We start from the raw sequence: 13,744 nt of genomic DNA, 5'->3' as shown, positions 1-13,744 counted from the left end.
ATAAATTAAATTTAAAAAAAAAACAGCCTTTAGAGTTGTTTTTTAATATAAATGACTGATTGAAATTTAATCTAAAGCTATAACTTTTATTTCATTTTTTTATTCTTTCTATATATTTTTTTTTATTTTTTTCAACATCTTGGGGATTAAATATAATTTATGTTTGTTAGCTATTGATTGATTATGGAAAACTAATAAACTTAAAATTATACATAAATATATATTTTTATAACATTTGATTGTTTTTTTATTTGAAAAATAAAAAACACACACACACAACAATAAATAAAGACGACCATCATGTTAAAACAAAGAAACTAGACATGAATATTAATAAAATATTTTTAAAAAAAATCTATGTATGTTAGTGTGTATATATTTTTTTCTTTGAAATTATAAAAAAAAATACAGACTAAACTGGTAGATACAGAGAGAAAATATTGTCATACCAAACAAAAATTTGTTTATCATTTTTAAAAATTTATACAATTTTATTTATGTTTTTTTTCATATTCGAGTTAAGCTTTAATATGGTGTTAACCAGGGATGGTTAGTTAAGTGCTATAGTGATTTTTTGACAGCTAATAAATACCGAAGTATTAGCACGATATACATGTATGAACTAGTGTTTTATCTAGTTTATGGATTAGTCTTTTGTTAAGTTTGTGTTTTTGTAGCTTGTCTATAGACTAGTCTGTGTCAGATCCCATTGACTAACCTGTGACATAATCTATAGACTTAAATTAGTCTAGTAGACTAGTTCAGGGATAAGTCTATAGGATGTTTTATGGACTAATGTATAGACTTGTCTATAGTCAAGTCTGTGGACAAGTCTATGGACAAATCTGTAAACTAGTCTAAGGGCTAATCTATGTTTAGTCTATTGTCGAGAGACCATAGTCTATTTTTTAGACTGTTTGTGGACTAGTAAATGGATTACTTTATGATCATTGTCTTTTATTAAATTTAAACTATTTAGTCTGGATTATATAAAAGTCTGTAAATATGTCTTTTGAATCCACTTTTACTGGTCTATTTACTAATTTCTGGAATAGTCCGTGGACTAGCCTATTGGCTAGCCTATATTGGATAGTTAGTAGGCTAGTCTGACTAGTCCATTGACCAGTCTATTGAATAGTCTAGTGTTTAGTTTATGGTTGAATATGTGGTACATTCTCTAGTCTAATCTTTAGACTAATCTGTATACTGTGGCCTCCGGTAGGTTAGTGGTTAGTGTTCTAGTCTGGTAGACCGGAGGTGGTGGGTGTATAGAGGCCTAGGTGTATTTCTTCGGATTTGATGTGTATACATCCTCCTTTCAAACTAACTAACTAACTAACTAATCTGTATACTATAGTCTATGTACTACTCAGAATACTATCTACCAGTCTGTGGACTAATACACTAACTAGTCTAGAGGTTTGTCCGTAGACTTGTCTACAGATCAGTCACATATCTTAGTGAATGTAATAATAATAATTTTTACTAGTTTATTGGACAGTCTTTGGAATAGAATGCAGATTAGTCTATTAAGCAGTCTGTTGGTTAGTCAGTGGAATAGTCTGTTAACTTGTTTATTTACTAATATGTATAGTAGTCCGTTGACTAGTATGTGAGCAAGTCTATTGACTTGTGAATGCACCAAATTGTTGACTAGTCCGTGACATAATCTATGGTCGACTCTGTAGACTAGTATACACATTAATTTAGTGTGTGGACTTTTTTAATGGACTAATTAAGTCTGTAGTCTATGGACTACTTGTTATCCTGACCTCCGGTACGTTAGTGGTTAGGTTTCTAATCTGGTAGACCGCAGGTGGTAAGTTCGATTCTTACCTGAGTCACTGGTTAAGGATCGCAAAACAAACCCGAGAGTGCTAGGTGTATTTTTTCGAATTTGACGTATATACATCCACATATCAAACTAACTATGTAACTAACTAACTTACTTACTTACTTACTTACTTACTTACTTACTTACTTACTTACTTACTTACTTACTTACTTACTTACTTACTTACTTACTTACTTACTTACTTACTTACTTACTTACTTACTTACTTACTTACCTACTTACTTACCTACCTACTTACTTCCTTACTTACTTACTTACTTCCTTACTTACTAACTACTAACTATCTATCTATCTATCTATCTATCTATCTATCTATCTATCTATCTATCTATCTATCTATCTATCTATCTATCTATCTATCTATCTATCTATCTATCTATCTATCTATCTATCTATCTATCTATCTATCTATCTATCTATCTATCTATCTATCTATCTATCTATCTATCTATCTATCTATCTATCTATCTATCTATCTATCTATCTATCTATCTATCTATCTATCTATCTATCTATCGATCTATCTATCTAACTAACTAAATTACTTTTCTAATCTGTGAAATACACTTTGGACTATTTAATGACTTAACTATAAGCTGGTCTTTGAACTAGTTCATACAAAAGTCTATGGACTTGACTATTTAAAAGACTTTTTTCTAGTTTATTGAACAGTTTATGGAATAATCTGTTTGCTAATCTATAGAGCAGTGCATTAGTTAGGCAGTCAACTGGTTTGTAACTAGTCTATGGAGTAGTGCGTTGAGTAGTCTATAGACTACTGCATTAGTTGTGCAGTGAAACAGTGAATAATAGTCATGGTCAAAGTCTTAGAACTAATTTCTGGTTTAGTGGATCAGATTGTGAATCACTTTATAGTCTTATTTATGGATTACTCTAATACTAATGTGTGTACTAGTCTCTAGACACGTCTATGATTTAGCCTATGGAATAGACTATGAACTTGTCTGGGGATTGTTAAATATACTAAATTATGGACAAGTCTTTGTACTAGTTCATCTAATAGACTATGTATTAATCTACTGATTAGTAACATGAAAAGTTTATGGACTTGTTCGTTGACTTATCTATGGACTTGTGTGTTGATTAGTCAGTGGACTGGTGTTTTAACTAGTCCATTTATTATTCTATGGAATGTTCCATTGACTAGTCTAAAGATCGAAGTATTGACAAGTCTATAGTCTAGTCTATTAAGGAGATTACGTTTTAGGTTAAAGATTAATCTATGGACTATTCTATAGATAAGAAACAGCCAAAAAGCCATGCAATACTTTTAAAAGGTAAAAAGTATACTAATTTAAGAACTCACTTCACCAGGCCTGATAAAAAACTCTACTCATACATACTGACAAAGCGTCCGTCCGTCATTCTCTTTTTTTCAGTTTTTTTTTTTTTTGTTCAGCTACAGTAGCATTTTTGTTCAATATGTTATATATTGTTTTAAAATTTAATTTATGCATAAATCTATGAAATGTTTTTTTTTTTCAAACATAAACTAAACTTTCTTTATTAGGTTTATTTTATAATTCAATATATCAAGACACATATATTTATTTCGAATTAGAAACTTGTCTGTTAAATTTGAGTTGCAAGTTTTTTTTTTGGTTTTTGGTGAAATTTTTTATAGCTTAAAGAATTTTTTAATATAAATTTTTTTTGATAATATTTAAAACTCGTAAAACTATTTTAGATAGCTTTGGTTTTTTTTTCCTAACGAAAAAGGAATGTTAAGCTTCTTAGTTGTTATCATGAGATAGGTCTTAAAGATTAATGGTTTTGGGTGGAATTTTATTATTTTTGTTTTTTACTTAAAGTATGTTTTATCAAAAAAACTAATTTATTTAATTTTCTTGTGTGTTTTTCAGAAAAATATTTCCAACGAATTTGTTGCATTCAAATAATGATGCAGCATGCGAGCGTTTTGTACTGTCAGCGCGCCATTAGAAGTATGCGCGTCCTCGGCCGAACAGCTATCACCGGGCTCACGATTTTTAGCTCTAAGGTAAGTTTTTTTTTTTTTTTTGTATAAAAATAATAAGGATTAAGTTTATTAGATTTATAACTTTATTATATTTATAACTTTATATTTATAACTTTATTATTTCTTTACAGGCTCTTAGGCCATCAACAACCCAAAACTTTATACTTCCTAGTCGATGCAAAGAGTCGAGTCAGAGAAGTGTATACACAAACATGTCTACATTTTGCCACACAAGGCATGCTCGATACCGAACTATTCGGTTTAGCGGTATTGATAGGTAAGTTCAACATAAATTTTTTTTTTAAATTGTGTATGGATCTTAAGTCTTTTGTTTATAACTCTACAAATGGCAGCCATTTTTAATTTTTCTCTTTACATTTAAAAGTGTTCATTTGTTAAGTCTCCTAAAGAGTGTATGGAGTTTTTCACCTTGTGTCTTAAGTCTTTTGTTTATAACTCTGCAAATGGCAGCCATGTTTGTTTTTCTCCTTGATGCTATAAATAAGTTTGTTACTTAAGTCTTTTACAGCAGTAGCAAGTTATACACTTGTGTCTTAAGTCTTTTGTTGATAGCTCGTAGCAGCCATGTTTGTTTTTCTTCTTGCTCTTAGAAGAAAGTTTGTTTCTTAAGTTTTTTATAATCTAATGAAATAGTCAGTAAAAAGGATTTCTCCCTTAAGTCTTTTGTTATCAAGGGTTTGAAATTTTTAAATTAAGTTTAAGTGTTACAAAAAAATCAATAGAAAGTAAATTTAAAGCTAAATTTAGGTAATCTTCAATTGTCTATAGTTAATCTTGCTAAAAGAAAGATTAGTTAAACTAGGTTTTTGTTAGTTTAAGTCTTTTTAACAAGGAAAATCAATATAAACTGATTAAAATTATTAAAAAACGTAAAAATAATTAAAAATTTAGGTAAATTGTCTTAAAAAGAGTTTAACTAAACTAGGTTTTTGAAAGTTTAAGAAATAAAATGTAAACTATTACAATCACAATTAAAAACTAAATACGAAAATAAATCAAGATTAAGTTAAACTCGTTTTTTAAACGTTTAGTTAAACTAGGATTTTGTAAGTTTAACTCAAATTAATATAAAAATGCAATAGCAATTATTAAAAATTAATGATATATACTAAACTGGTTAAAAAATTAGTTAATCTAGCTTTAAGAGAGTTTAGCTAAACTAGGGTTTTGTTAGTTTAAGTCTTTTTAACAAACAAAATCAATATAAACTGTTTAAAGTGATTAAAAAACGCTAAAATAATTTCAAATTTAGTTAAACTGGCTTTAAGAAAGTTTAGTTAAACTAGGTTTTTGAAAGTTTAAGAAATAAAATTTAAACTTTTACAAACACAATTAAAAACTAAATACGAAAATAATTCAAGTTAAGTTAAACTCGAAATTTGAGGGTTTAGTTAAACTAGGATTTTGTAAGTTTAACTTAGATTAGCATAAAAAAACTAACAGCAAGTATTTAAAATGTTTAAAAATTAAGAAAATCATTTCAATTTTAGTTAAACTTGTTTTTGAAGAGTTTAGTTAAACTAAGATTTTGTTAGATTAACACGGATCAACATAAAAACCTAAAAGAAAGTATTTAAATTTAATAAAAAATACAAAAATAATATAAAATTTTGTTAAACTTGCTTAAATAGAGTTTAGTTAAACTTGGTATTTGTAAGTTTAAGATGTAAAACTAACAGAATTTAATTTAAAAATGAACACTATTACTTTGCTTGAGTATAGTTTTTGAAATCAATTAATAATTTCTTTATTACCAAACACTTTTCATCTATAAAAAAACTAGTTTCTTACTAAAAATTTGTCAATTTGTTAAGTATATAAATAAGAGAAAAAATTCTAGTTTTTTTTAAAACATTTATGTCTTTTAGTTATTGATTATTTGGGTTTTTTATTAGAAATTTATTACATTCAATAATTTAACACTTATTCACCTAACCAAACACACACTCACACAGACACCCAGTTTTGAACAGAAACATGTGCTTTTAACGTTTTTTTTCTAATTTTCTTCTAACAAATTTGGTTTTAAATTTAACGTGTTTTTTTTTTCTTCTGTATTTCATTTGATATGTGTTTGTGGTTTGTTTTTTTGGCAAAAATACTGCAAAAACTTTTTTAAAAGAAAAAGAAGAAAAAGACTTTTTAAGCACCAAAAAAAAAAATCATTACCAACTTAACGTAAAAAGGAAAAAACAAATTCACATTTTAAATATTTTTTCTACTAAGACTTAAACTGGCGTATCCCAAAATACAAGAACAACAACAGCAACAGCAACCACATCGAGACACTATCATATTCAAACCTGTATTTAACATACATAGAATATTTATCTGTTGGTTTCAAAAAAAAAGGTGCTGGCTGGTTAGTTGTATACTGGTTCTTTTTGGAGAGGTTGTTGTGTTCCTTATTTTTTTATTAGTTTTTTTTTTAATTTTTTGCACAAGAAAAAGATGATGCTGCATGTTGCATGCATGCAAAGGCCATTTAAAACATTATGAACAGCAACATAAAGAACTACATACAACGAAGCAAAAAAAAAAGTACTCAAATTTATAAAAAGCAAAAAAAAAAACTAAATGTTTAAACGAAAAAAACAGACTTTAGAACGTTTAAACATTTCAAAAACTAAAGAATAAAACGGGACAGACATGGTTGAAAGGATGGACGGACAGACGGACGTACGAATGTCTGTTAGTATGGGATGCTAGCTGTTAAGTTAAAACCAAAAAACTGAATCTGTCTTTGAGTTCTTTTTACTTGTTTATTATTTTGTTTGGACAGACAAAACGAACGAACGACCGATCAAACGACAGACAGACAGACCAACACAAGTCATACTCTTACATACATAACTAAACATAAGACGCGTGTTCAGTAATTCAGGTAGCTGTTGTGCATTGCTTTAATACAACCGCAAGCAAGCGTGCCGTTTGATGCTTTTGCTGCAGCACAGCTATAGCTACAGCAGACCAAGCTCACACACAACAACCACAACAGCGACAATAACATCAACAACTAATATGTTAAGGAACGTAAATTTTTAGAATCTGGCAGTTAAAGTGTTCATGAAAAAATCTTTACTTTTTCGTTTAAGTTGTCCTTTTATCCCCTCTCTTCTCTCCCGCTCTCTTTATTTGCCACATTATGTTAAGACTTGTATAAAGAAAAACAAAAAAAAAAACTAAAACACCGAAGTTTATCTTCTCTTGTACGAGTATTTTTAGGTTTATTAAACCGCATACCAGTTAAGTTTATATTTTTCCTGCAATTTTTCGGTTGAAAGTTTTGTTTTTCCTGTTTCATCATCATAATCATTATCATCATTATTACTTTTCAGCATGCACAAATGTAACAAAATAACTTTTATGTTTTTTTCTTTAAGTTCTTACTCTTGTCTTTCTATTGCATAAGTTTAAGAAGAGCTGTACCACAAACTGTTTGAGGAAACAACAAAAATTGTATTGAATTTTTTTCAACACTTTCTAATTAGATATGCCTGCCAGCTATTTTTTCTGTTTTTTTTTGCCCGACTATGAAATTTGTTGTTGCTAGTATAGTTGTTAAAGAAAAATTAGATCCATGTTAAATTTAGACAGTCTAAAATGATCTAAAATTTAGTATTGATGGTATCTGTAGATAAATATAATTATTTAGAATGTTTGTTGGAATGAGCTAAACTTTCAAAATCCAAGTTTAACTAAACTCTCATAGAACAAGTTTAACTAAATTTAATTTTATTTTTATATTTCTTATTGAATACTTATTATAATGTTTAAGTTTTAATATTAACATATTTTAATTTAAACTTAATCTTAGTTTAACTAAACTCCCATTTAACAAGTTTAACTAAATTCAAAATAATTTTTAACATTCTACTTAATTACTAATTACTTTGATAAACTTTTTAGTTTTCTATTTTGTTATATGATTAAAAACTTGGTTTAACTAAACTCTCCTTAAGTTTAACTAATTATAACACTGGTACAGTATTATTAGTGAACTACTGATTAATATGGTTAAGTTCTTAGGTTTCTTTATCTTAGTTTAACTAAAACTTGGTTTAACTAAACTTTCATAACACAAGTTCAACTAAAACTTTGCTTATATTTACAAACTTGGTTTAACTAAACTCTCAAGTAAACTAAATTGTATTTTATGTCCACATTCTTATTTAATTACTAATAACTATGGTTATGTTTTTAGGTTTCTTTATAGTGGTTTAGCTAAAATTTGTTTTAACTAAAGTCTTATAAGTTTAACTAAATTTCATATTATGTCCACGTTCTTATTTAAGTACTGATTACTATAGTAAGTTTTTGTAATTCTATATCGATGTTTAGCTTAAACTTGATTTAACTAAACTCTCATTAATTAAGTGAAAGTTAACTTATGTTTACATTCTTATTGAACTACTGTTAACTAATGTTAAGTTGTTAGGTTTCTTTATTGTAGTTTAGCTAAAAGTCGGTTTTAACTAAACTCTTTTATAAATCAAGTTTAACAAAATCTCGCATTTGTTTTACTTTCTTATCTAACAACTGATTACTATGTTTAACTTAAAAGGTTTTTATATTGCATTTTAGCTAAAACTCGGTTTAATTAAACTCTCTTTAAACAAGTTTAACCAAAACTAACAGTAGCTTTACATTCTTATTAAACTACTGATTACTATGTTCAACTTTTTCTGTTTATATATCATAGTTTAACTTAAACATGGTTTAACTAAACTTTCATAAAGCAAGTTTAACTAAAATCAAAATAGTTTTTAAATTCCTACTTAACAGCCGATTACGATAATTACGTTTTTAGGTTTCTTTATCGTAGTTTAGCTAAAACTCGTTTAAACTAAACTCTCTTTAAAAAAGTTTAACTAAAACTTACATTAATTTTACATTCTTTTTAAACTACCGATTACTTTTTCAACTTTTTCTGCTTATATATTCTAGTTTAATTTATACTTGGTTTAACTAAACTTTCATAAAGCAAGTTTAAACAAATCCAACACTAGTTTTATATTCTTATCTAATTATATCTTACTGTGCATAACTTTTTCGTTTTTTTTTTTATCGTAGTCGAACTTAAACTTAGTTTAATCAAACTCAGCTAAACTAAGTTTATCTAAATCTAGCATTATTTTTGCATTCATATTTTACCACTGATTACTATGTTTAACTTTTTCTGTTTATATATCATAGTTTAACTTAAACTTGGTTTAACTAAACTTTCATAAAGCAATTTTAAATAAATCCAATAATAATTTTACATTCTTGTCAAACTATTGATTACTTTTTAGGTTTTTATATAATAGTTTAACTAAACTCACCTAAGCTAAGTTTAACTAGTTAGTTAGGAAGTTTGAAAGTAGGATGTATATACATCAAATCCCAAGAAATACACCTAGGCCTCTATTGGGCCTGTTGTGCGCTTCTTAACCAGTGCCACAGGTGGTCCGGTCTACCAGACTAGAGCACTAACCACTTACCTAACGGAGGCCAAGTTTAACTAAATCTAGCATTATTTTTGCATTTATATTTTAGTCTTGATTATTATGGTTAACTTTTCAAATTACATTCAAATAGTTTAACTTAATTTGATTAAATTAACCCTTTTTAATCTAAACAAATTCCTTTCTGTCTTTACATCAAAACAATCTAAACTTTCTAATAATTTCAATAGTACCTGGTTAAAAAAAACACATTTTCAACAATTATTAATATAATTTGTTTTTATCCACAAAACCAAAACCAAACCCATTAAAATTTGGAATTCTGTTTTTAATAATATTATTTTTTTTTAATTTTGTTTAATATGATGGAGAAAAAAACTAAAACTAATAAAAAAAATTAAGAAAAAAAAACCCCAAGATAGAAACTAGAAACAAAATTATATGGTGTATAGTTGATGTTGATAATAAAAATACCATGTCATCGATTTTGCTGATGAACTACTTTAAGACATCTTTTATTTTATTAGGTTTTTAGTTGTTGTTTTCTGTTGCTGGTGCTGCTGCTGTAGTATTTTTTAATCAATAACCAAACAAACAGACAGACAGACATTTGGACAAACTATACTTTACTCTTAAATAAAATTGAAGACAACAGCAGTAGCAATATAAATACATATTGCCAAGTGAAGGCAAAATGAGCACTTTCTTCTTTTATTAGGTTGTATGAGAGTACAGTGATTGCAAATGTAAGAGATCACTAGATCTTTGATTTAAGCGATAGATTTAAATAAAAATTTCTAAAAAGCACTTTAATTCTTATTAAAACTTTGAAATCCTGGTAAAAATATGAAAAGGTTTAGCTAAACTTTACCTAAGCGAGTTTAGTTAAACTAGGTATTTATTAGTTTAAGTTTTAAATAAAAATGTTTTAAAAATCAAAAGAAATACAAAAATAGTTAAAAATTTACTTAAACTCGTTTAAAGAAAGTTTAGTTAAACTAAGTTTAACATAAATAAAGACATATAAACTTAAAAAGTTATCTGAAGTATTACTAAGTTTACAAGAAATGTTATTATATTAAAATTTTTTCTTAAACATGATTTTCGCAAGTTTAGTTAAACTAGGTTTTTGAAAGTTTAGCAAAAAAAGTAACAAATTTTTAATTTAAAATTTTATAATATTATTAAAAATTAACAAAAATATTGAAAAAGTTTATAAATTTCGTTAAAAGTTCTTAAACTTTCAACTTCAAATTGATATGAACAATTTTATAAACCACTGTCTGCTTTAATTGTATGTTTTGCTGGTTTCTTATATATACCGTGTATGTTTGTAACATTGTTTTGTTTTCTTGCTGTTGCTGTTGTTTCTTTTTTTTTTTTGTTAAGAGGAGTAATAAGCAGAGCTATTTTTTAATGGAATCTTTAGCTACTGGTACTACTCGTTGTTGTTTGCTGTTGTTGTTACTAAAAGTGGCAGGTTTTCACCAAAGCACACGCGCCTCTTACCTTATTGTTCCCTAAATCTTGCTTAACTTTGTCAAGCAACAACAACAGCAACAACAATAAAAACAACAACAACTACATAATCACCACCATCGTCTTCATCATCATAAACAAACAGCATCATCATCATCAGCACCAGCAACATCATCGTCAACATCATCATCATCATCTGTTGATTGTGCATAAAATGCCACTCCACTCTCTACTTCATTCCATTCTACTCTATTATTAAAATAAACAGCAACAACTTTAAAAAAATCTCTGGTATTGTAGTTTGGCTGAATGGGTTGTTTGTCTTATTCTTTTACTTGTTGTTGTTGCTGTTCTTATTGTTGTTTATTGTAGATTCTTTATTGTTTTGTGTTTTTTTGTAAATTTTTTTTTTCGTTTTGTTTAGAATGCCTTTGCTGTTTAAGAAGAAGAAAGAAAAAAAAAACTACACAAACAACTTAAACAATAAATAAAAAAAGTTACAAATAAACAACAACAACAAAAAATAATACAAAAAATTTGTTATTTTGCTTCTGTATTACAGATGCTTGATTACAATAATATTGATGATGTTGCATTTAATGCTAACGCTGAACAGTGGGTAAAATAGTTAAATTAGAGGAGAAAAAAACTTATAAACTTTTTGCAAAAAAGAAAGAAATAACAAATAGATATTTTAATATTTTTTTTAAAATAAATTTTTCAACATAGGTTTTTTTTGCACACTCTAAAATACAACAGAAAATCGCTAAAAGTTTAGCTAAACTTCAGCTAAGCAAGTTTAGTTAAACTTAGTTTTGGTGAGATTAGGTAATGCAAACATAACAAATCAATAGAACTGGTTTAAAAGTTAAAATAAATGCTAAAATGTTCTAAAGTTTAGCTGAACTTCAGTTAAGCAAGTTAAGTTAAACTTAGTTTTTGTGAGTACAATTTCAAGTTTAGCTAAACTTTATTTAAACAAGTTTAGGTAAACTTGATTTTGGCGAGTTTAAGTCATGCAAATATAACAAAACAATAGAATGGGGATTTAAGTTAACATAAATTCTAAAATAGTATAAAGTTTGGCTAAACTTCAGTAAAGCAAGTTTACATAAACTTAGTTTTTGTGAGTTTAAGTCATGCAATAATTAGAAATCAATATAATGGCTTTTTAAGTTAAAATATATATTAATATAATATAACTTTCTTAAAATCAGTTTAGTTAATCTTTGTTTTTGTGAGTTTAAGTCATTTAAATATATAAAATCTATAGTATGAGTTTTTAAGTTAAAATAAATACTAAAATAGTATAAAGGTTTGTAAAACTTCAGTTATGCAAGTTTAGTTAAAATTGGTTTTGGTGAGTTTAAGTCATGCAAACATAACAAATCAATAGAATGAGTTTTTTTAGTTAAAAAATATATTGGATATAGTTTAAAGTTTAACTAGCTAAAATTAATAGAAACAAGTTTAGTTAAACTTGGTTTTTGTGAGTTTAAGTTACGCATAAAAAATCAATATAAAGGGTTTTTAAGTGAAAAAATGCATTACTATAATTTAAAGTTTAGCTAAACTTCATTGAAACAAGTTTAGTTTAAGTCTTGAAAACATAAAAATCAATAGAAATGCTTTATAAGCTTAAAAATCTATTACTTAAGTTTAAACTTTAGCTAATCTACACTTAAGTAAGTTTAGTTAAACTTTGTTTTTATGAATTTAAGTCACGTAAACATATAAAATCAATAAAAAATTAATAACAAATTATAAAATAATGTAGATTTTAATTAAACTTGCTTTTAGAGAGTTTAGTTAAACTTGCCCAATAAAAGTTTAAGAGCGAAATTTTACAAAAACTAAATTTCAAAATAGTTCAATGTTTAGTTAAACTAAATTGAGCAAAAACTAAATTACTTTTAAAAACTGAATTACAAAATAGTTCAAAGCTTAGTTAAACTTTGATTAAAAAGGTTTAAGTAAACTAAGTTTTAATTAAATTAGGTTAGAAAAACATAAAAAGTTATCTCTAGTACTTACAAATTAAAAAGGAATCTTAAACTTATGTAATGTTTAGTTAACCTTGAATTAGATGAGTTTAGTTAAACTAGGTTTTTGAAAGTTTACCAAAAAACAACTAATACATTTAAGTGACACATTAAAAATATGAAACATTTAAACATAATTGTAATTTTCATCTTTAAACTTTTTGTTTGAAATGTATTTTTGTTGTTAATTGTTTCCACTGTAAGTTGTTTGTGCATATTGCAGCAGCATTTTTTCATAAACAATTTCAGTTACATACAAACATATATACATGTGTATGTGTATCAAACCTTCTTTCTTGTTGTTTAAAGAAAAAAACCTAATGATCATTATCAACATCATTTGGCTGTTTGTAGATTTTTTATATATGAAAAACAAAAAAAAAAACATATTTCGTGAAAACAAACTTAACATTCCATTGTATCTTTCTTTTGCTCAACTGCGTGCCTGTTGAGTATAAAAGACAAAAAAAATATATCCAGCAGATGCTTAAATTTTTTTCTTCTTCTCCAACATGTTCTTCTTGGGTTTTTTTATGTTTTGTTTGTTAACGTTAAAGATTTTTGAAATACATTCTTTTTGAGATTCTTTGGTGTTGTTTGTTATTATACCCTTCATCTTCGTGAGAAGGGTATATATAAGTTTGTCATTCCGTTTGTAATATCTATAATATACTTTTCCGATCCTATAAAGTATATATATTCTGGGTCCTTATAGATAGCAGAGTCAATTAAGCCATGCCCGTCTGTCTGTCCGTCCGTCTGTCTGTCGATAGTTTTTAACGTGAGCACCTGTCGTGTCGGCCTTATCTCACGGTGGTCTTTTTCATCCACTGGGTAGACTTGAGAACGGTCTACCATCGCCCCTTTGTCTTCAATGAAGACTCAGGTGGCAATTTTTGCA

At 26.9% G+C, this 13,744-nt stretch overlaps 1 protein-coding gene across 2 annotated transcripts in view; it reads left to right on the top strand.

Annotated features, from left to right (window-relative positions):
• Positions 1-3,714: 3,714 nt before the first annotated feature.
• LOC111688502 (protein expanded) overlaps positions 3,715-13,744 on the top strand; it is a 21,529-nt gene continuing 11,499 nt past the window's right edge. For both annotated transcript variants that reach the window (XM_023451023.2, XM_046947719.1), the window contains exons 1-2: positions 3,715-3,875; positions 3,986-4,131. In XM_023451023.2, coding sequence (XP_023306791.2) covers positions 3,784-3,875; positions 3,986-4,131 — 238 coding nt within the window. In that variant the 5' untranslated portion in view covers positions 3,715-3,783. The remainder of the gene's footprint in view (positions 3,876-3,985; positions 4,132-13,744) is intronic.

Source organism: Lucilia cuprina, chromosome 2, assembly GCF_022045245.1.
Source record: "Lucilia cuprina isolate Lc7/37 chromosome 2, ASM2204524v1, whole genome shotgun sequence".
NCBI lineage: Eukaryota > Metazoa > Arthropoda > Insecta > Diptera > Calliphoridae > Lucilia > Lucilia cuprina.
The sequence above is the reverse complement of the archived record's forward strand: the minus strand, read 5'-3'. Positions and strand labels throughout refer to the sequence as shown.